The sequence below is a fragment of the Canis aureus genome, chromosome 27 (genome assembly GCF_053574225.1).
Source record: "Canis aureus isolate CA01 chromosome 27, VMU_Caureus_v.1.0, whole genome shotgun sequence".
NCBI lineage: Eukaryota > Metazoa > Chordata > Mammalia > Carnivora > Canidae > Canis > Canis aureus.
Window position 1 is genome coordinate 11,052,744 of NC_135637.1, and position 22,986 is coordinate 11,075,729.

The following is a 22,986-nucleotide window of genomic DNA, read 5'->3' on the forward strand; positions in this document are numbered from 1 at the left end:
ATGTGTATGTGTCTATACATATTTATATGTAGCCATATTATTATTACTCCTCTTAAGTAGGCTCAGCATAGAGCCCAACTCAAGGCTTTAACTCATGACACTGAGATGAAGACCTGAGCTGAGATCAAGAGTCAGATGCTTAACAGACTGAGCCACCCAGGCGTCCCTATATGTAGGCATATTATACATGCACAACAACACTATGCTTATATAATTATGTATATTACAAAACACAGGCAAAAAAATAGACATTTAAAAAGAATAAGACAGGGGATCCCTGAGTGGCTCAGTGGTTTAGCGCCTGCCTTCAGCCCAGGGTGTGATCCTGGAGACCCAGGATTGAGTCCCACATCACGCTCCCTGCATGGAGCCTGCTTCTCCCTCTGCCTGTGTCTCTGCCTGCCTCTCTCTCTCTCTCTCTCTCTCTCTCTGTGTTTCTCATGAATAAATAAATAAATTTTTAAAAAATAAGAGTAAGACAGAAGCTAGCATCAAGGCCTGGCACACAGCTGGCCTCAGGCTTGTTGGCTGGAACAGAATCCATCATGAATTATGAAAAGCAACTTAAGTAGAGGCTGGCAGCCCTGGCTTTGTGGGTGGTAGGTCTTGTTACCTTCTTACTGGCTCGTGCTCCCAGTGTTGGGAGTTAGTGGTGAGGTCTGAGGGAGCAGGGAGGGACCAGCACTTGTCCCCCACCCCCCACCCCTCCCCAGGCTGGGCTACTCACCCACAGTGAGGTCCAGGTGATTCCTCTCCCCCAGGGCACGCAGCCTGTAGAGGCAGCCCCTCTGGTAATAATATTGCAGGAACTGGACACAGCCTGCAGGGGGAGCACAGTGCCCAGCTCAGGGTCTGGAGGACTGGGTGCCTCCGTGCAGACTCAGGGGTCTTCCATGCCCAGAGGGTGCAACCCTCTCAGCCCGAGAGAGAGACAGACAGACAGACACACACACACACACACACACACACACACACACTTCAGCCTGAACCTACTTTATCCCTTATCCAGAATACAATGGGAGCCGGTTATCTGAAGACCCAACTAAGCACCAATGAGGTTAGAAACTTCTAGAACAGATGCTCGCTGGAATGGTGGCACCATGCTGGGAGCTGTGTGTAATGCCAAGACAGCAAGAGACATTTTCATAAAATGGGATACTTAGTAGTTACTAAAAATGAGGAGACAGAATGCCATGTATTGACACAGAAAAAAAAAACCATCATTATGGTTAAAAGAAAAAAACAGGTTATACGCAAAGCTATATGTACAGAGATCCCAGATTTATAAACTACAAAATGCAGTATATACGTATATATGAATAAATGAAAGGACTTAAATCTATTAACAGTGATCACTTCTAAGGGTGAGATTATATATAATTTTCATTCTCGGCTTTGTTAGAGTTTTCCTTAAAAATTAAATTGTGGGGGACACCTGGGTGGCTCAGTGGTTAAGTGTCTGCCTTCGAATCAGGGTATGATCCCGGGATCCGGGATCAAGTCCCGCATGGGGCTCCCTGCATGGAGCCTGCTTCTCTGTGTCTCTGCCTCTCTCTCTCCGTGTCTCTCATGAATAAATAAATAAACCTTTAAAAACAATTAAATTGTATTTTTGTATCAGTTATATGCACACAATAAAATTCAAAGGGAACAACTAGGTATTTGGTAAAAAACAAAACTCTGTCCCTATCTCCAACTATCCAAACTCCTCTCAGAGGGGACCCCTAGGACCAATTCACTCATATAAATCCAGAGCTGTTTTTTTTTTTTTTTTTTTTTTTAAGATTTTACCTTTAAGCAATCTCTATACCCAATGTGGGGCTTGAACTCACACCCCCAAGATCAAGAATCACTCACCCTACCGACTGAGCCAGCCAGAAGCCCCAAGCCAGAGCTGTTCTTAAATGAAAAAAAGAACATATACTCTATTTCCATTTTGAGGTAGTGCCCCCAATACCACTCAGTTCCCAAACATCACCATGGGCCCAGTTGTGACACAGGGAAGAAAAGGCAGTGATGGGGGCTCCTAGGGGTGAGGGTGGTCAGGCCGCCCCTCCCCCAGGAATCGGTGGTGATCTGGGGGCAGACGTCTCTTTGCTGGATTTCTGGGACCCTCCCCTGCCCCAAGCTTCCTTCCATAGACACACCCCTTACAAGGGAGGAGGGATGACAGGGGTCTCCAAGGCAAAAGCCCCAGGAAACTGTGTTCCCTTCCCCAAACCTAGATAAGAGGCACTCACTCTGAAAAATGGAAAACGCTAAAAACTGATTACGAAACTTCTGATAAATCAGTCCGTTAGGCCTGCAAAGAAGTGGGGAAAGCAAAGGTGAGGTATGCTGTGAAATCAGACATTCATCCCTGCCCCTCTCTATTCCAGCTAAGAGAAGTAAAGCTTTTAATTAAAAAAAAAAAAAAAAAAAGTATTTGGGCAGTCCAGGTGGCTCAGCGGTTTAGTGCCGCCTTCAGCCCAGGGCATGATCCTGGAGTCCCGGGATCAAGTCCCATGTCAGGCTCCCTGCATGGAGCCTGCTTCTCCCTCTGCCTGTGTCTCTGCCTCTCTCTCTCTCTCTCTGTGTCTCTCATGAATGAATAAATAAGTAAGTAAGTAAATAAATAAATAAATCCTTTAAAAAATAATTAAATTTTACAAAACGTATTTAAGTAATCTCTACACCCAACATGAGGCTTGAACTCGTGACCCCGAGATCAAGAGTCAGATGCTCCAACTGGGCCTGCCAGGCACCTCAAGAAGAAAAGCTTTTAAAATTAAATGGAAAAAATAAAATAAAAAATAAAAAATAAATAAAATTAAATGGAGGTCCTGATTTCTGCACCAGTGTCCCTGGGGCTGGGCCAGGTTACTTTTGTCATTGTTCTTTAAGCCCATTCTAGAAGCAGGGGGCCTGGATCATCATTCTGAAGCCTAAATTCTTGCTGATCCCCACTCCCTCTGTCTGTCTCCTTTGGAGCCTCATCTGTGTCCTCTTTCTGTCACTGCTCCCTGCCAGCTGTGTCCCCACTAGCAGGCCAACGGAACACCCCCAGAAACCTCCCAGCTGGCCTAGGGGATCCCTGCCTCCCGGCTGGCTGTAAGCTCACACTTTCCTCCTTGGCCCAGAAGTCAGCCCAGGCCAGGAGCCTCGAAGGTGCCCTCTCGTCCACTGCCAGCTCCCTATTCACGGGCCCCCATGAGACACTCACCAGGTCAGCATCACTCCAGAGAGGAATGTGGACACGTAGTGATGAGACACCCACCAGCCTTTAATTCTTGGAGAAGAAAAGGAGAGGGAGTTCAGGTGTGGAGGGAAACACAGGTGGCTCATTCCCAGTCTATGAGCCCATGCATGTGTGCATGGGCTACTCTGCAGCCATGAAATAGATCCATGCCATGATTTCAGCCTTTCCTCTGTCCCCCAGAGCTACACAATCACACACAAACCACTCGCAGATTAGCCAGGAGACCCACAGAAGCACTCGGGCCTCCAATGGCTTCCCGTGGCCCTAAGCACGTCCCTCACCACACCCCAACTTCAAGCCCCATCTCCCTGTCCTCTCCTTGAACCTGCCAAGCCCACTGCTACCTCAGGGCCTATTATGGACTGAATTATGTGTCCCTCCACCCCCGCCCAGGTTTCTATGTTGTAGCCCTAACTCCCTTAGGGCTAGCTAGTACCTTAGAATGTAACTGTATTCAAAGACAGGAACTTTAAAGAGATAATTAAGGTTATATGACATCCTGAGGGTGTGCCGTCATCCAACAGGGTGGGGTCCATGTAAGGGGAAGAGACACCAGGGGTGGGTATGCTCCAGAGAAGAGGCCACATGAAGACAAGGTGGGTTCTGCAAGCCAAGGAGAGGCCTCAGGAGAAACCAATGGAGTTGGCACCTTGATTTTGGACTTCTAGCCTCCAGAACTGTGAGAAAATAGATTTCTGTTGTTTCAGCTCCCCCGGCCTGTGGTATTTTGTCACGGCAGCCCAAGCAGACCAACAGGGACTTTGTACTAGCTATTCTCTCTGCTCTGAGAACTTGGCCTGCCTGGCTCCTGGTCCAAATTCAAGTTTTGGACCAACTGTCAACTCCTCCAAAAGGCCTTCTCTGACTACCTTATCTAAAACAGCCAGGCAGCCCCACTCTGGATCACATTACCCTGTTTTATTTTGTTTGTGGTGCTTACCACTGTCTGAAATTATTCATTTCTTCCCTTCATGTGTACTCTGAACCCTTTTCCCCCTTAAATGTAAACATCAGAAGAGCAGGGATCTTGTCTGTGTTCTTCATTGATGTATCTGTGACACCTGGCTCAGAGCAGGTGTTCAGTAAGTGTGTTGAATAAACAGCCCACACACCCACACTCGCACAGAGCTGTAGCTACCTCTGTTATCCTGCAGACACAGAGAAAGAACACACACACTGACCTCGCAGCATCTCATCATCCCAGATGCACTTTCTCCCTGGGAGCCCACGACCCGGGCTCATCTGCTCCTCTACCTACAGCAGGCCCTGGCCCAACCCTGGCCCTTGTGTGTCCAGTGTAGAAGCTGTGGGAACCGTTTTCAGAACCCAGTACCCCCTTAAGGGCTCTCACTTCACAGCAGGGGAGGGAGCCTCATTGGCACCCCCTCCTCAGTGTTAAGGTTCCAGCCTAGGATGAAAGTTGGACCCTCAAACCTTTACCTCTCCTGGCCTGTCCAGCCCCTGTCTCAGAACTCTGTGGCAGAGAACACAATGTGGCAGCGATCTGCTTTGCCAAATGCAGCCTGGGAGCAGCAGGACTCCTTCCTCCCAAGGACTAAGCAGTAGAAACTGGGTTCCCCAAACCCTCACTAATGCTAGATTCCAAGTTTTAAATTTTCTGCCAATCTTATTAGTGAAAATTAGTGTGTTGTTGAGGTTTTAATTTGGATTGTCCTAATAAGCAGGTTTGAGTGGCCTTAAAACCTTCCAACCAAAATGCAGATCCCATGAGCAGAGACTGGATCTTACTCATCTCTCCTCTTTGCAGTCCCACAATAGATCTGGACATAAATCAGGGGTGCAGGCATGGCCTGCAGAGGCCTCAAGCATTATGGTTAGAAACAAGGTTTCACATGGCTCTTTATTCCCAGCATTAACAGCACCCAGCAAACAGTACACACGCAATAAATGTTGAAATGATGTCCAGGAGGTGTGGCTGATGAAGCAGCAGCTGGTCTGATGCCACCAGCATGGAGGAACACGGTAGGACATCCACCCACTTCTTTGATTCCGGTTCCTCCCATCCCACCATGTCTCTGGGTTGCCTGTCAATGTCTACAAGGACCCCTGGCTCTCATTCTCTGACAGAAAGAGGCAGATAACCCCAGCCTCAGACTTTCAGCCTGAAGAGTACCCAAGAAGCCTCTCTGAAACCACTTCCCCCTAAGTTCTCGCAGAGCCACACACAAGCCCTGGAAGCTTGGCCAATCCTGTGCTCCTTTGTCCTATTCCCCAAAGCCCCCCTGAAAGATGCCCCCTCCCCGTGTGGGAGCGGCCAGAGCCAGACGCAGTCTCTGTGCTGCAAGCCTGGCAGAGCAGCAGCTTTTCATTGCACAGCCACAGCAGCCAGAGCCCAGCTCTGACAGATGCCCCCGGTAAGCAGGGCTCAGCGGTACTAGGAAAGGCTAGAAATTGCTTCTTCCCTGGCACGGTGTTCTCGAGTTCCCTCATCCATCTGCACACGCCAGAGTGCTGGGCTGCTTTTGTGCACATGTGTGTTTATGCAACTGTTCTGCTATAACTTAATTCAAATATCGTACAATTCACCCATTTAAAATATACAAGTCAGTGGTAGTATATTCAGAGTTGTACAACCATGACTACATCAGTTTTAGGACATTTTTATCACCCTCAAAGAAACTTAGACCCATTAGTGGTCACTCTAATGGGTGACCAAAGAAATAAAGTTTGCAGGGGCTTATGGGCGATTTAATGAGCAGATGGTAGATACCCAATGAAGAGCGGTACACACCCAGGCACCGTGTAGGAATAGCACGGCTTAGCATCTGGGAATTGTGTCCGAGGATACCACGGCCTCCTTTCAGGACACCCTAGCCATGTTTGCACGTGTGCACGACTTGCAGGCACCAGCAACTATTCATCCGCAGACTATTTCTGGCTTTGAGCTCCAGGTCACGTGGGTGGGTGGGGGACCGGCTTCCACACTGTGGATCCCTCCATCCTGGCCACCCCTGCACGGCTTTATCCTAGGAAAGGCCCCTATAACTGCCAGTTGGCACCAGGCACCCATGGGCTGGCTGTCCAGAGAAGCTAACACGATCCCTGATTCATTATTTATTCTGGGTGTAGAGGACATCTGCTGTCTTGCCTCTCTGTCAATCACCCCACCTCCACCCCATCCCCACATTCTGGTATCACGCCAGGCTTCTCCTTGGGTGAACCACCTCATCCCCACACCGAGTCTGGGTGGCTGAGGGCGAGATGACGGGACATAGCGGGCACGTGACTCAGAGGCAGCCAATCAGGACTCTGCATCCCTCCGGCCGCACCGATTAGCTCAGGGATGAGCAGGTGATCTCGGCAGCCGAGCCAATCAGAACGCTGCCTCGAATTACACCTGGATCTGCGGAGGAAAGAGCCCCTTTCCTAGGAGATTGCTGAGCTGGTGCGATGCTGGCCTGGGATGCTGGAAGCCAGCGCTTCCAAGGAGCAAGACTTCAGGGAGGAGGACTGTTAACATTGTTGGCGCCCTTTTCACCTCCTTGAACCATTAATATAAGGCATACTTAAAAGGTTTTGTGGGTTCACTTTCAGGGCGCTGCAATAAAGCAAGTCAAATGAACTTCTGGTTTTCTATAACTTTCCTATCAAAGTTATGTTTACACTATACTGTAGTCTAGTAAGTCTGCGATAGCATGTCTAGAAAACCAATGCACAGACCTTAATATAAAAATATAGGGATCCCTGGGTGGCGCAGCGGTTTGGCGCCTGCCTTTGGCCCAGGGCGCGATCCTGGAGACCCTGGATAGAGTCCCATGTCGGGCTCCCAGTGCATGGAGCCTGCTTCTCCCTCTGCCTGTGTCTCTGCCTCTCTCTCTCTCACTGGGTGCCTATCATAAATAAATAAAAATTAAAAAAATAAAAAAATTAAAAAAAAAAAATATATTGCTGAAAAATGCTAACCATCATCTGAGCTTTCAGTGAACTGTAATCACTGGTCACATATCACTAATAACCATACAATAATAATGAAAAGGTTTGAAATACTACAAGAATTACCAAAACATGAGACACAAAATGAGCAAATACTGTTAGAAAAATGGTGCTGATAGACCTGCTCGACACAAAGTTGTCACAAACCTTCAATTTGTAAAAACACACATTATCTGCACAGTACAGTTAGACAAGGTATGCCTATATATGCCTCTCCCCCATCCCCGTCATGTGTACTCCTATCAGGTAGTTTCCCTCATTTGCAGGGTTTGCAAGGGAACTTGATTTGATTATTGTGCTGAGCTAATGAGCCACAGCTCTTGTAGTCATTCCAGAAGATAAAGCACCAAGCCTACCCTACCCATTCCAGATCCCAGATGCCACCACATCCAAATCCTTGCCCCAAGTGAGACCAGAGAGATAGGTCCACAGGAACAGTGCCATTACGACTTGAGATACTTGCTGAAGTGTTAGGCAAATGAGGCCCGGCTTTGGAACCCCACTTCTGTCCCCCAGTGTCCCCCTCCCCATTTTCCTGGTGTGCCCCACACTTGCAGGGACCTCCACTCAGGCTTGTTCCTTTCCTCCTGGTAACCACACACACCCCCTCCCACTACAGCTTGTACACTAAAGAGCTGACCAGAGTAACTCTTACTAATGTGTTAGTGACAGTTAGAGTTGTAGCATGCCTCTGAAGACTCTTAATATGAGTCCAGCAGAAGGATAAAACTTAAGACTGACAGTAACCCCATGGGGACAGGAAGAGAATTCATGACAAGGAGGCCTTGCCACTTGCCTTGGCCCTCTTCCCCCACTATCTACCATCCTGGCTCCGCTCCGACAACACCCAAAAGCAGAAAGATACTATTCACTAAAATTAAGGAAGACTATAAATGTTATTTATTTGGTAAGATGTTCTATTTCAGTGTTTCCCAAAGCATGGGGTACGTACCACCAAGTTTTAGATGACACTCCAACGTAACACTAGCTGATACTGAACCACATGGTGAGAGGTCATCTTTTCAGTTCTTTGTTCTCCTGATTCAGTCAAGGAGAGAGTCTCTTCAATAATGCCTCTCAAGGGACACCTGGGTGGCTCAGCAGTTTGGTATCTGCCTTTGGCCCAGGGCCTGATCCTGGAGTCCCAGGATCCAGTCCCACGTCAGGGTCCCTGCATGGGGCCTGCTTCTCCCTTTGCTTGTGTGTGTGTGTCTCTCTCTGTGTCTCTCATGAATAAATAAAATCTTTTTAAAAAAATGTCTCTCAAGATCCACTAATCTTCCCTTTTTACATACATGTGCACGCACAGAGAGATAGCAGGCCTCAGGCTCAGAGCCTTCCGGAAGCAAGAATAATTGACTCCAATAAGTTATATGAAGAAAACAAAAGGATATTTTTACACTACTTCCTCTTTCCTGCAACTAATGCTGGTTTTCCATGTATGGTGATGAAATAAAATTTCCTTTTAAAATAAACTAGTACTTAAGTTAGAAAAAAAAAGGGGGGGGGGAGAGGTTGCTTTAAAATGTGAAAATTATCATCCAGATGGTACATGGAAAAGGTAAAAATGACAAGGATGGGTCAAGAATGCATGCTGTTTGAGAAACACTGATCTCTTCTAACAGGCTACAGGCTATAGGGCTGTATAACTAAAAATCACTGGGCCCCTGGTCCTTACCTCTAGGCTCTACCTTCAGGCTAAGGCCCAGCAGAGCAGGGATCTGCCATAAGAGAACACTGGGCAGAAAAGTGAAAAGGTGGCAAATTATTTAGGGGTTTGCAGTATGCCCCCAGTCCTAAATGCATAGTTCATAACAATTCCTTACTAGTGTCCAGGAGGAAGGAAGCAAGAAGGGGCTGGGAGATTGTTACTTTCCATTTCAGGGAAAAACACGGAACAAGCATGGCACACACAGATGAAACAGCTACCCCAAAAAGGAATCAGACCTATGGAGAATGGGTCCTGTAGGTGCCAAGTCTAAGGTATTAACTGGGCCCCCAGACTCTCCACTCAGAGATAGGAGAGGTAGAAAGGAGAATAACAAAATAGAGAGGCTCCTTGTATTTGCAGGCCTTCAGAGGTGGGGACCCTTGGTTGTGTGATTCACTCAGCACCATGGAGGCACACTCCCCCCAGAGGGCTGTGAAATAGCCCAGAGAGGGGACATCAGTTGTCCAGGGCTGCAGAGCTGCTTGGGAACAGCAGTGGGATTAGAACTGAGGAAGCTTCACCCCCAGTCTGGCCGTCTTCCTTCTCAGCACCACCTGGGTAACAGGGCAGATTTGAACCAAGCCCCTCACCACATGTCCTCCATCCTCCCCAACTCCCTATGGGGGACTATCCACTCTTGTCACCAGGGGCAGACGTGAGGCTCAAGCTCGAACAATCACAGCCGTGCATTCTCCAGCCACAGTGATTGGTTCAGAGACAGGCATCAGTTCTGCAAGTGCCCATGTGACCCAGGGAGACCCTTGGAAGACAGCAATGTGCCCTATTTCGCTGGGAATGCTAGAAATAAAGATGTGGGCCTGGAGCTCCAGGGTGCCTCTGCATGGAGCCTGAGAATGAAGACAGCGCAGTAGACAGCAGAGGTGAGGGGTGGAGAGAAAGTGGGTCCTGATGCCACTGTCTGAGCACCTAGACTAAGCTTGATCTGAAGTCAGTCCCAACGGACCTGTTCCTTGATATGAGAAAACAAATTTCCTGTTGTGTTAAACCCATCTGAGTTAGAGTTTTTTGTAAGCAGGAGATGGACCACAGGAGGGGACACTGCAGCAGCTGACACAGTTTTCCTCCTCCATGGCTCTGAAGTCACGGACACCTCTCCCCTCCATGGAGGAAGGGAACACAGGCTGAGGTCAACAGCCCTCACCTGCATCCCTTCCATGACAGATCTCCCTTTGGCCCCTCTATGCCCCCCCCTCAAAGCCGGGCCCCCAATTACCTTGAGCCATTGCTGATGAGAATACTCTCCCGAATTGTCAGGGTACAGTAATACCACACCAGCAGAAAGTTAAAAACTTCGTCCGTCACCCTGGTGGAGAGAAACAGCCCCGGGAAGGGGAGCAGGCATGAGAATCAGGGATGGCTCTCTCACCTGCACTGCAACAGAACAGCAAACCATGATGAGGGCCGCCCACCCAGGCCACCTCTGGAAACACCCACCAATCTGGGGAAGACAGAGGAAGCCAGGCCACCACCTCGCATGCCTGTGCCCCTCCTCACCTTTCCACCAGAATCCTACTTGCCTTTAAGGCTCAAGCTGAGGTTTCATCTCCTCCCCTGAGCGCACAGCCTAGGATACCCTGTCTCCCTTCTAAATTCTTATTGTCTGATGGCAACAGGAGAACTTTAAGTAGAAAGCTTCATACTTTATTTTAAACTGTCTAAATGTAAATTCCTTCTGTCCCCTTAAAACATCTATAAACTTTCTTGCACTTACAAAAAAATTCTTATGGCCTGAATTGTCTGTAAGATGAATTAAGAACTCCCTGCCTCTTCTATGGTACCCATAGCCCAGAGCCTGGCAGAGAAGGCCCTTAGAGGCCAACAGAACAGAGCGGCTGGAGCTGTTGCTGTGTCCTGATCAGAGGGGAGAACTGGCAGAAACGCGGCTTGTGACCTCATCAGAGGGCTCCCTGGCCTCAGCTTTGCTGTCTATAAAATTCGAAGGTTCGCCCCCTACCCGAATATTCCGGGGTGAAGGATCCTGGCACAGAGCCAATGACAGAAAGCCCCCCAGAAGGCTCCCCTGCCACTGGCTCTAAAGAAGGCTATATCTTCCACCCCAAATGGAAGCGCCTCTGTACCTCCTAGTGCCATACACATCCACTCAGTGTGGAAACAGAGATGACCGTATGGGGTGCTAGGTGTCTGCACAGGGGAGGGAGAACACTCCCAATCTCCTCCATTTCTACCTCTGAACTACGACAACTATGATAACCCTCAGACGGAAATGGAAGGGGGTGACTCGAATACTAAGTGCAGAAGTTGGAAGGTGTTTTTTAAGCTACGTGACCCTGTTTTGTGACCACAGATGACACACTTTCAACCCCAAGCCCTCCTGAACCATCGCCTGCAGAGGCAGTCTTGGGAGGGTCAGGAATAGACTCTGGAAACACAGGGCCTGAGTTCAAATCCCTGTTCTGCCTCTTCCCTGCTGTGGGAGCACGGGCAAGTTGGTGATTCTCCTGTGACATCACTTCCTCTACTGAAGTGGGGAGAATGATAGCAGGTCCCGTGCAGGCTGCTTGTGAGCATCAGCTGAGTTTAATATATGAAGCGCGTAGAATGGGGCCTAGTACACAGGGAGGGCTACATACATTCCGTGTTATAATTTTGGGAAATATCACAAAGTACCCAAAGTTTGAGAAGTGAGTCCCAGACCCTTAACTCTGAGGAAGTCAAAGGCTTGACTTGTTTGTTTTTGTTTTTTGTTTTTTTTTTTTAAGATTTTACTTATTTACTCATGAGAGACACAGAGAGAGAGGCAGAGACAGAAGCAGGCTCCATGCAGGAAGCCCAATGCCGGACTCGATCCCGGGTCTCCAGGATCACGCCCTGGGCTGAAGGCAAGCGCCAAACTGCTGAGCCACCCGGGCTGCCCCAAAGGCTTGACTTGAATGGGGTGCTGGGGTGGGGACAGCCTCCCCAGGGCAGAGGGTCACTTACACATTGACTTCTGAGCTCACTTCCAGACAGGAGGCAGGCCCAGGCTGAGTCGTGTTTACCAGCATGTTTTTCACTAGTCCTTTCCTATATCTTATCAGTGAAGAGGGGGAATAAAAATAAAGCTGTATGGCCGCAGCACTGCAGGGACATGCTTGAGCACCGGCCTCAGCCTGCTTGGCCTGAGTGTCTGAGCTCCCTGTTGCTACTGTAACAAAATACCACAAATTTAGTGACTGGAAACAACACACATTTATTCCCTTACAGCTCTGGAGGTCAGAAGTCTGAAATGGGTCAGCAGGGCTGGCTTCCTTCCAGAGACTCTAGGGAAGAATCCATTTGCTTACCTTTTCCAGCATCTAGAGGTGCCTGCATTCCTGTTTCGTGGCATGGCATCACCATGACTTCCACTTCTATCATCACGTTTCCTTCTCTGACTCTGACCCTCCTACTTCCCTCTTATAAGGACCCATGTACTTCCATTGAGCCCACTGAATAATTCAGGATAATCTCTTCTCAAGACCCTTAATTTAATCTATCTGCGGAGATGTTCTGCCTTGTAAGGTAACATATTTGCAGGTTCTGAGGATTAGAACAAGCACATCTTTGGGGACCATGACTCAGGTGGCCACACCAGGCCAGCTCTAATTACTGGGAACTTGCGATGCGGCAGGCGTTTTACATGGACAATCTCTCTGGATCCTCAAACAACCCCACAGGACTGCTTCTTGTGGCAGATCCACTTGCCACGTCTATGCCCGTCTATCTAACTCCCAGCAGCTGGAATCTGGAATTCCTGGCATGTCTGGGGGCTTTCTCAGGCCCTCAGAGCTCATTCTGCTGGTGAAGAGAAGCAGATCAGGAGGGACAGGGAATCAACACCTTCTGGCAGCAGTCCTCAACTCCCCTGAACAACAGCAGCTGGAAGATAAATATTCTTGCTCAGCCGCCCCTCAAGTGGGATAACTGAGGCATGTCCCATGCCTTCCCTCAGTTCTCCAGCAGCACTGGGCTCCAGGTGCCTACAGGATAGCCCCTCCTGTCTCACTCTCCATTCCCTTACCAATGTTTCCTGGGATTGCCTCTGAAATAAACTACTGGCACTCAAATGCTCACCCTGGGGGTTGCTTCTGGGGGAAACACAAACCAACACAGTACAACTTCCCATTTTACAGATGAGGATACTGAGGCTCAGAGAGAGAAAATGAGCTGGCCAGGAGTGAGATCCAAACCCAAACCCAACTAACCTGAGCTTAATTCCAACCAGTTTTCCTGAAGCTTCAAAACCCAATCCTGATAGAGGACAGTCCTAACTAGACACAGCCTCTTGGCCTGAGGCAGAAGAAAGAAGCATCACACTCTCCAGCAGGCTCACCAAAGCCTCCCAAGGACCAGACAACATGGGCAGATGTCTTCTGGCCATAGGAAAGATGAGTAGAAAGGGCTCTACTCAAGGTCACACAGTCTGGGAGAGGCAGAGCTGGACCTAGAACCCACAGTTCTGAAGGACATTGGCTATGCCCAGCCCAGCTCCAGACCTAGAGGCACCATAGAAGGGCCTTTCGGTGGGGCACCCAGCAAGGAAGCCATCCCAAGGGGGCAAAGAAAGGAAAGAGACTCCTCCTCCTTGGATGCACTGGATATTAAGCTGCAATCTCTTCCAGCCCACCCAGCCTTAGCACAAAATGATGGCAGCAATCACAATTGCTCACACTTTGATGGCACTTATGTGCCAGGCACTAGTCTAAATACTGCAAATAGAACCTATCCAGTCCTCTCGGCCATCCTACCAGGTAGCTCCCATTACCCTCATTTCATATGGGAAGGATCCGAGGTGGGGAGAGGTTAGGTCAGTTGCCCAAGGTTAAGCAGCAGGACAAACTTCCCTGAAGGCAGAACGGAGATGAGCTGTCCATCCAGCCCCCTTCCCCTGTCCTATTTTTAACCCACAGAACATACACTAGGTGTTCCCTCAAAATTCACATCCGCCCAGGCCCGCAGAATATGACCTTATCTGGAAATAGGGTCTTTGCAAATTTAATTAGTTAGGATAAGGTCATATCAGATTAGGGTGGACCCTGAGTTCAAAGACTGGTGTCCTCATAAGAAGGCCATGAGAGAAACACAGGGACATGCAGGGGAGAAGGCTGTGTGATGAGACCGAAGTACATGAAGCTCAGACTGGAGGGAGACAGCTTTTAGCCAAGGAAGCTGGCACCGCCAGGAGCTAGAAGAGGCAAGGCGGGATCCTCCCCTAGAGCCTTCAGAGCAAGTGTGGTCCCATCAGCACCTTCATTTCAGACTCCTAGACTCCAGAACTGTGACAGAACAGATTTCTGTTGTTCTAAGCCATCCAGCTCTTGGTGCTGTGTTCCAACAGCCCCAGGAAATGAACACAGAAAGGGGTGGGGAGAAACTGAAATACCCAGGCCCTCACTGAACTTTAAAACTTGACAACACACCATATGTTTGTCCTTTGAGGGCCCCAGATGTCCCGGTGCAAGGGAATCTGGTTGCACATCAAGAACTTCTATTCCTTCCGGAGGGGCATGTGAGCAGACAGTACTGGTGTGTGCAGCCTCTACCCTCTGGGGAAACAGGCCAGGCCCGAGGCAGCAAGCAGGCATGGGCCCAGGACCTAAAAGGGCCTTTGTCTGGACATTCAAGTGGCCAGATCAGAAACAGGACTCCCAGCCAAGAGCCTGCCAGGAAATAACCCCCTGACACATGGGCCAAACACCCAAGCTGTACTTGGTTGCCTCCCTTTAGAGCAGAAAACCCATGGCCAGGGGGAGAAATAAAACCCCCTGAGGCAGGGCAGCTTGAACCACTGGACTCAGCCTCTCAGAGCAGTGTGGCCCCATTCTGCTCCCAAAGCAGTAGCCGAGCTCTCACTTGCACCACTGGTGCCAGGTGCTGGGCAGAGCTCTCCACGCGCAGCATTACCAAAGCCTGGTGTCACCCTCATTTCACAGATGGGGAGACTGAGGCTCTCAGAGGGAACCTGCTCATGGTAACCATCAGTTAGTCCCAAAGCCAGGATTCAAACCCAGGCAGTCTATGATCTATCTTTTTTTCTTCCTTCTTTCTTTCCTTTTTCTCTTTCTCTTTCCCTTTTTTATAATTGATACATAATTCATATACCCTACAATTCATCCTTTCAAAGTATATAATCAGGGCAGCCCAGGTGGCTCAGCGGTTTAGCGCCGCCTTCAGCCCAGAGTGTGATCCTGGAGTCCCAGGATGGAGTCCTACGTCAGGCTCCCTGCATGGAGCCTGCTTCTCTCTCTGCCTGTGTCTGTTCCTCTCTCTCTCTCTCTCTCTCTCAATCTCTCTCTCTCTCTCTCTGTGTCTCTCATGAATAAATAAAATCTTTTTTAAAAAGTATATAATCATTACTTTTTATAGATTCAGAGCTGTACATTCATCATCTCTATCTAATTCTGGAACATTCTCCTCACTCCAACAGAAATCCCATGCCTGGGACACCTGGGTGGCTCAGTGGTTGAGTATCTGCCGTCAGCTCAGGGTGTGACTCCGGTCCAGGGATCGAGTCCTGCATTGAACTCCCTGTGAGGGGCCTGCTTCTCCCTCTGCCTGTGTCTCTGCCTCTCTCTTTGTGTCTCTCATGAATAAATCAATAAAATCTTATTTATTTATTTATTTATGATAGTCACAGAGAGAGAGAGAGAGAGAGGCAGAGACACAGGCAGAGGGAGAAGCAGGCTCCATGCACCGGGAGCCCGACGTGGGATTCGATCCCGGGTCTCCAGGATCGCGCCCTGGGCCAAAGGCAGGCGCCAAACTGCTGTGCCACCCAGGGATCCCAAAATCTTGAAAGAAAGAAAAAGAGAAAGAAAAGAAAAGAAAAGAAAAGAAAAGAAAAGAAAAGAAAAGAAAAGAAAAGAAAAGAAAAGAAAAGAAAAGAAAAGAAAAGAAAAGAAAAGAAAAGAAAAGAAAAGAAAAGAAAAGGAAGGAAGGAAGGAAATAAATCCCATGTCCATCAACAGTACCCACTCCCACTTCCCTTCCACCCAGCTCCTGACCACTAATCTGCCTTCTATCTCTATAGATCTGCCTGTTCTGGATACTTTATATAAATGGAATCATACAATATGTATGTATGTGACTAACTTCTCTCACTGAACATAATGTTTTCAAGGTTCATCCATGTTGTAGCATGTATCAATACTTTACTCCGATTTATTACTAGAATAATATTCCATTACATGAGTATGCCATTGGGCTCTTTCCCAAGTTACAAGGTCTCTCCAATAGGGGTTCAGTAGATATTTGTTAGACAGATATAGAGTGGACAGGACTGCTATTTCTCATGAGAAAAGGCTTTTCTCTACCTACAACCTACCAAACACTGCAGATACAAGAGACCCCCCCCACCTCCCATGTCTACACACACCAATACACTTCCTGTTACCTGTAGTGGAGGACAAATCGACACGCCACAGCACCCAAGAGCAGGATGATGGTCAGGTAGAGCTTGAACTTCTCATACTCATCCTTGTAAGCAAATCTGCAGTGAGCAACACCCCCAGGAAAGGTCATATAACTATTAACTATAGTTACAGTAATATAACCATATTTCATCTTGAGGCAGAATCCTCAGCCCCATTAGATCCTCCACCTACCACCACCCACTGCCCACAAGAACCTTCTGATCCCAAAGGAAAGCTCTGGTCTTGAATTAATGGTGATGATCGATTAGAGAAAGAGGACCCATATGTAAAGCTTCCCGTGTCCCTGGACTCCTGGGGTAGATCTCCGGGCCGATGATGGGGATGCTACAGCAACAAAAACACCAGAGCTCTCCTACCCCCAGAACTGACCACTTTCAGATGGACAGTACTGCCTGCTGCCCAGGAGAACTAGGTGTTATAAGGAGTGGAATGGAGCAGGGCCCATTTCTCATGGGAAAGTAGCAGTTCTGTTTACCCAATGTATCAACTGCATGAAGAGAAGGAAGTAATGGTCTGAGGATGGTCTCCCCACAGAAAAGAGAGTGTCAGAAAAACTAAGAGCCAGAGCCCAACTCTTAATGTTTTCTATTTACGCAAAAATTCTAGCTTGGTTCATTTCTTCTGAGTTGAAAGAGCAAAATGCCTGGATTCCCTAAAGCCAGGTGGGAGTCTGAGATACTTACTTGGCCTGGTTGGTGAGAAGGGTCACATTCACATTGCCAAGGACCAGATTTAAGTAGAGCCTGGAAGGAAAGTACTTGTGAGTGCCGACTTGTTCCTTACCAGCCCTGGGAGTGGGCCCCAACCAAAAACATTCAAACTTAGTAAGCATGCATTAAGCACCTATGTTAGAAAATAGAGTGCTAAACTTAGCAGTAAAATTCTCACATGGAGTGAGAATGACTAGAGTATGTTACAACTGTGACACACAACAGTCATGACCAAGCCATTTCCCCCCATTTTAGCTGGCCTAGGGACCATATTTCCCAGGCTCTCTTGTAGCTAATGTGAGCATGTGACTAAATTCCAACCAGTGAGGTGAACACGTGTACAATCTCTAGGTCAATTTGAAGGTTCTCTAGCACACCTGGGTAGCTCAGTGGCTCAGCAGTTAAGCATTTGCCTTTGGCTCAGGTCATGATCCCAAGGTCTTGGGATGAAGGCCTGCATCAGGCTACCTTGCAGGGAGCCTGCTTCTCCCTGTGCCTGTGTCTCTGCCTCTCTGTGTATCTCTTATGAATAAATAAATAACATCTTTTTTTTTTAAGGGTTATTTTTATTTTTTTATTTTTATTTTTTTTAAAAAGGGTTATTTTTAAAACTGAAGTATAACCTTCAGTATATTTATAGGTATACCTACAGTATATTTTATGCCTAGCTCCTTTCCCTCAATATTATGTTGGTGAGATTCATCCATGTTGTCTGTGTATAGTATTCCACTCAATGGAGATACCACAACTTACTTACTCATTCTACTACTGATGAACACTTAAGATGTTTTCAGTTTTTGGCTAATAGAAATACAGCTGCTGTGAACACTTTTTTTTTTAATCAAGATGTAATTTTTTTTTAAAAGATTTTATTTATTTATTCCATGATAGTCACACAGAGAGAGAGAGAGGCAGAGACACAGGCAGAGGGAGAAGCAGGCTCCATGCACCGGGAGCCCGACGTGGGATTCGATCCCGGGTCTCCAGGATCGCGCCCTGGGCCAAAGGCAGGCGCCAAACCACTGCGCCACCCAGGGATCCCTCAAGATGTAATTCATATAAAATAACATCACCCATTTTTTAAAGTTTTATTTTTTTAAAGATTATTTATTTATTTATTCAGAGAGAGAGAGAGGCAGAGACACAGGCAGAGGGAGAAGCAGGGTCCATGCAGGAAGCCCGACGCAGGACTCGATCCCAGGTCTGCAGGACCACACCCCCGGCTGCAGGTGGCACTAAACTGCTGCGCCACCAGGCTGCCCAGTTTTATTTCTTTAAATGATCTCTACACCCCACGTGGGGCTTGAACTCATGGCCCTGAGATCAAAAGTCACATGCTCTTCTGAGTGAGCCAGCCAGGCACCCCTATGACCTCACCCTTTTCAAGTATACAACTTCATGGTTTCTAGTATATTCAAAATATTATATAACTGTCACCATTACCTAATTCTAGAATATTTTCATCATCCCAAAGAAAGCCCATACCTATCAGCAGTCACTTCCTTTCCTCCTTTCTCCCAGCACCTGGCAACCACTAATCTACTCTCCATCTATGGATTTGCCTATTCTGGACATTTCATACAAAAAAAAATTAATGCAACATGTGATGTATCCTTTTTGTGTCTGGATTCTTTTTTTTTATTTTTTTTATTTTTTTATTTTTTTATGACAGTCACACAGAGAAAGAGAGAGAGAGAGGCAGAGACACGGGCAGAGGGAGAAGCAGGCTCCATGCACCGGGAGCCCGACGTGGTTTTCAATCCTGGTTCTCCAGGATCGCGCCCTGGGCCAAAGGCAGGCGCCAAACCGCCAAACAGGGATCCCTTGTGTCTGGATTCTTTGCTGTTGACATTCATATACATGTCTATTGGAGGGCAGAAGCACTCATTTCCACTGGCTATAGAGATAGGAGTGGAATTTCTAGATTATAGAATTTGTGTGTTTTTGGCTTTGCTGGGGAATGGCAAACTTTTTTTTTTTTTTTGTAAAAAGGATCTGCTTGCCCTCCACTTCCTGAGGATGTGATGGTGTAAGCCAGCTTTGGCCATGCACATGAACACAACTCCCTGAAGAGTGGAGAGGCAGGGAGCTGGACTGGAAGGATCCTGAGTCCTCACAGGACCCCATGAGCCCATCACTCTTGGTCCTCTGACCTCTGGACTGCTGTGTGAGAAGAGAAACCGCCAACTTGCTGGAGGCCCTGCATCATCAGGCTTTTGTTACAATAGCCTGTACCCCAATGGCACTAATAAAGTACAAATAAATGGTTATGAAATTTTGGGAGAGGAAGGGTTAATTCCACAGAGGGAGAGGGGTTTTGGAAAGGCTTCATCTAATTGACAATATTTGAATGAGACTTTGAAGGATGAGTAGAAGGTCCAGAGGAGAAAAGCAAACAGAAGAGTCTTCTTTCTAGCTCTGAGTAAAGTCTAGGGGCATTTCCAGTATGGTGTAACTGGAGCAGAGGTGTAAAAAGAACATCTTTCTTTTTTTGCCTAGTGATACAGTATACTTCCTGAAAAAGCAGTGCCATTTCCCTTCAGAGATTCATCATCCCCCCACCAACACCAACACCCCCCCCAAGTTCCTAGGGTAAGGCAGTGAGCTGCACTTAGCCCACCAAACCAGTGCATCCTCCTGATTGGGTTAAGGATGGTCACGTGACACATTGGTCACAAGCCAATGAGACTCAGTCCTGGGATTTTTTTCCCCCCAGAACTACTAAGAAACAAAGAGGCTTTCTCTACTGGAACTGGTAAGCTGGCAGAATGCAAACCCAGAGCTACTGGGGCCAGTTTGCAGAGAAAGTCTCCCTAAGAACAAAACCCACATAGTAAAGAGAGTAAAAGGAAAGCTCCCTAAGAGACAGAGCCTAACAATATTCTAACAATATTACTTGAGCAGCAAGATCCAGCCAGACCCACAGCAAAATCTGCACCTTTCTATTATACAAGCCAATAAATTCCCTATTTTTTTGTAAGCACTTTGAGTTGGGTTTTCCGTCACATGAAGCCAAAGATTACCAGCCAACGTAAAATGTATGGAGGACTAAGGTGACTAGAGCTGGGAAAGTGTATCTGAGTCACACTGTAAAGATGGGTCATGCTGGGGCGCCCAGGTGACTCAGTGGGTTAAGCGTCTGTCTTCAGCTCAGGTCATGTTCTCAAGGTCCTGGAATCGAGCCTCACATCAGGCTTCCAGCACTCAGTGGGGAGCTTACTTTTCCCTCTGCCTTTCCCCTTGCTCCTGCTCTGTGTCTCTATCTCTTAAATAACTAAATAAAATATTTTTTAAAAAATTTAGGGACCCCTAGGTGGCTCAGTGGTTGAGCATCTGCCTTAAGCTTAGGTTGTGATCCTGAGATCCTGGGATTTAGTTTTGCATCAGGCTCACTGTGGGAACCCTGCTTCTCCCTCTGCCTGTGTCTCTGCCTCTCTCTGGGTCTCTCATGGATAAATAAATAATATTTTTATGTATTTTTTTAATTTTAAAAAGGGTCATGCAGTTTTATTCTATGGAAAATTATCACTACCCAACTCAAAGAGTTTTTCATCAAATATGGCAAAAAGAGAAGCCAAGAGGAATGGCTTTAAATGTCAAAGGGATAGTAAGCCTCCTGATAGGGCCTCTGGCTACTGGTAGGCCAAACCAGGAGAAAGGGCCAGAGGTAACTGATGCGAGCACACTTAGCAGTCTGCACCAGGTTTTGATACAACACTGTCTGATCTTGCTCTGGAACAGGTGGCAGTGATGTCACCTGAGGGAGGAAATGGGACTTCTCCAAAGGAGGAAGACAGAAAGAACAAAAGCTCTGGAGTCAGAGTGTTTACATCCAAACATGGGCTGAGCCACCTGAGCAGAACACCCCCAATTGTCTTTGAATCTTTTAGAATTTGGATACCTGGGTCTGATTCACCAAGCTGTAGACAATTCAAAAGCCCCCAGCACAATGCTAGGCATACAACAGGCACTCAATAAATGTTTGTTCTCAAAGGAAAAGAGAGAGAGAAAGAGAGAGAGGGAGAGAGAGAGAAAAGAAACAATCTTAACTACAGAGATCAAACTGATGGTCATCAGAGGAGAGGGGCTGGGGGTAGGGGGAACAAGTGATGGGGATGAAGCAGTGAACTCGTGCTGATGAGCATCGGCTGATGAACACCCGATACTAATACAGTACTGTCAACTATACCAGAATTTAAAATAAAAATAAAATAAACAAATGTTTGTTCTTTAGGAAAGAACATCTCTTCTCTTGACCTTGGGTGGCACCACGCATGTGGCAGGTGCTGGAAACCAAATCTTACAAAAGCCCTCCCAGGAAGGTCACTCTGAGACCCCATCCTGTTCTGTGGAGAAACATCTGAGGAAGCTGCCTTCTGTCTCCTCTTGCTTCCCTCCTTTCCCTCAACCTCAAGCCCCAGCAGGCAGCTGGGAATCACACAGACCAGTACTCTAGGCCTGGGTGTCTGCCCACTGCAGGGGTGGGGTAAGTTCCCAGCTCCTACCCATTCTTCTTGGGCAGGTAGGCCTCCATGTCGAAGAAGATGTTCTGACGATCCTTGATGTTGGCGCTCATCTGCTGAATGAGCTCTGCCTCCTCCCGACTGGCATGGCTCTTGTACCTGTTTGGTCAGATGTGTGGGCATAGGATAAGCGGGGTGTTACTCAAATTAGAGGAAGAATCTGGGGGCTCTGGGCACTGCCCTCCTGTCTTTATATCTCAATGCCTCTTGCAACCTCAATTCTCCCTCTGTACCCTGTGGGTTTGACACTGGGTCACTGCTAGCTTGTGACCTTGGAAAAGCCCTTTAACCTCTCCATCTTATTTTCCATACCCGAAAAACAGGGGTAACATCAGGCCTACCTCATGGACAGTACTGGTGTGAGGAGTAAGTGAGTACGCTAAATGTAACACATTTAGAATGACCCTTCATACAAGGTATGAGGACCTCAATGGACCTCTAGAGGCAATACCTTGCTTCTTACTCTTCTAAAAGAAGAGCCTGAAGATTACTAGGAGTGCAGACAGGAAAGTGCTTTAAAACTATTAGCAGTTAACTGATCACTGTCTGGGGTTTTTTTGGTGATATTTAACTCTCAAGACTAGAAAAACAAGACAGTGGACACCCTCTCAGTGTATTAAGTGTGTCCTCATGGGTCAACCTTCTAACCCAATGGTTCTCAACTGGGGACAATTGTCAATGTCTAGGAACATTTTGTTTGTCAAACAGGAATGGGGGATTCTATTCGCATATAGTGGGTAGTGTCCAGAGATGCTGCCAAACATCCTAGAATACATAGCATAGACCTTGCAGCGGAATTATCAACAGTGCCATGGATGAAAAATCCTAGACTGATAAAGACTATTGAGTCTTACCGTAAGTAAGGTGTGTTTTTCTGAGTGGCAATGTCATTACATGGAACCATTCACACTCTTACTCCATGACTAATGGGCCCCCATTTCCAAAATGGTCAGCCAAGGTTAGGGATATAATTAGTAACGTTTGCAAAAATTGCCCACAAGGGGAGGGAAGAATTGACCAAGAGTTAATACACTATAGTATGGAGACCCAGCTAAGTCAACTGGATAAGCCACTCAGAGCCTCAGTCTCCTTGCCTGCCTAATCACTCTCTAGACCCCTTTACCTATGGGGGATGAGAGCTCTTTCCACACCATGAAGACATGAGGATTGGCAAGTGAACATATGATCCTGACCTCAAGAACTGAACTAAGTCATGAGCTTAAAAACTTCCCTACCCCAGGGATGCCAGACTTCCTACCGCCTACACCAGAGACCTATAATAACTTTCCTCTGGGAAACTACCTCTCCTCCTCTTTCCCACTCCATATAGTCAAGTAAGACTGTCCCATCCCCCAGGTCCATAAACTAAGCATATGACCTACTTTTGCCTAACCAGAGTCTCAGTGATTGGTTAAAA

The 22,986-nt window shown here is 47.5% G+C and overlaps 1 protein-coding gene across 5 annotated transcripts in view; it reads right to left on the minus strand.

The window, feature by feature from the left end:
* TMEM120B (transmembrane protein 120B) overlaps positions 1 to 22,986 on the minus strand; it is a 48,114-nt gene that overhangs the window by 5,571 nt on the left and 19,557 nt on the right. Inside the window, exons 3-9 of one of the 5 annotated variants that reach the window (XM_077875497.1) lie at positions 21,552 to 21,668; positions 17,020 to 17,079; positions 16,297 to 16,392; positions 10,138 to 10,227; positions 3,203 to 3,268; positions 2,241 to 2,302; positions 728 to 820 (exon numbers count right to left, since the gene is read on the minus strand). In XM_077875497.1, coding sequence (XP_077731623.1) covers positions 728 to 820; positions 2,241 to 2,302; positions 3,203 to 3,268; positions 10,138 to 10,227; positions 16,297 to 16,392; positions 17,020 to 17,079; positions 21,552 to 21,668 — 584 coding nt within the window. The remainder of the gene's footprint in view (positions 1 to 727; positions 821 to 2,240; positions 2,303 to 3,202; positions 3,269 to 10,137; positions 10,228 to 16,296; positions 16,393 to 17,019; positions 17,080 to 21,551; positions 21,669 to 22,986) is intronic. The other 4 variants (XR_013366480.1, XM_077875498.1, XR_013366482.1 and 1 more) reach the window with 4 other exon arrangements.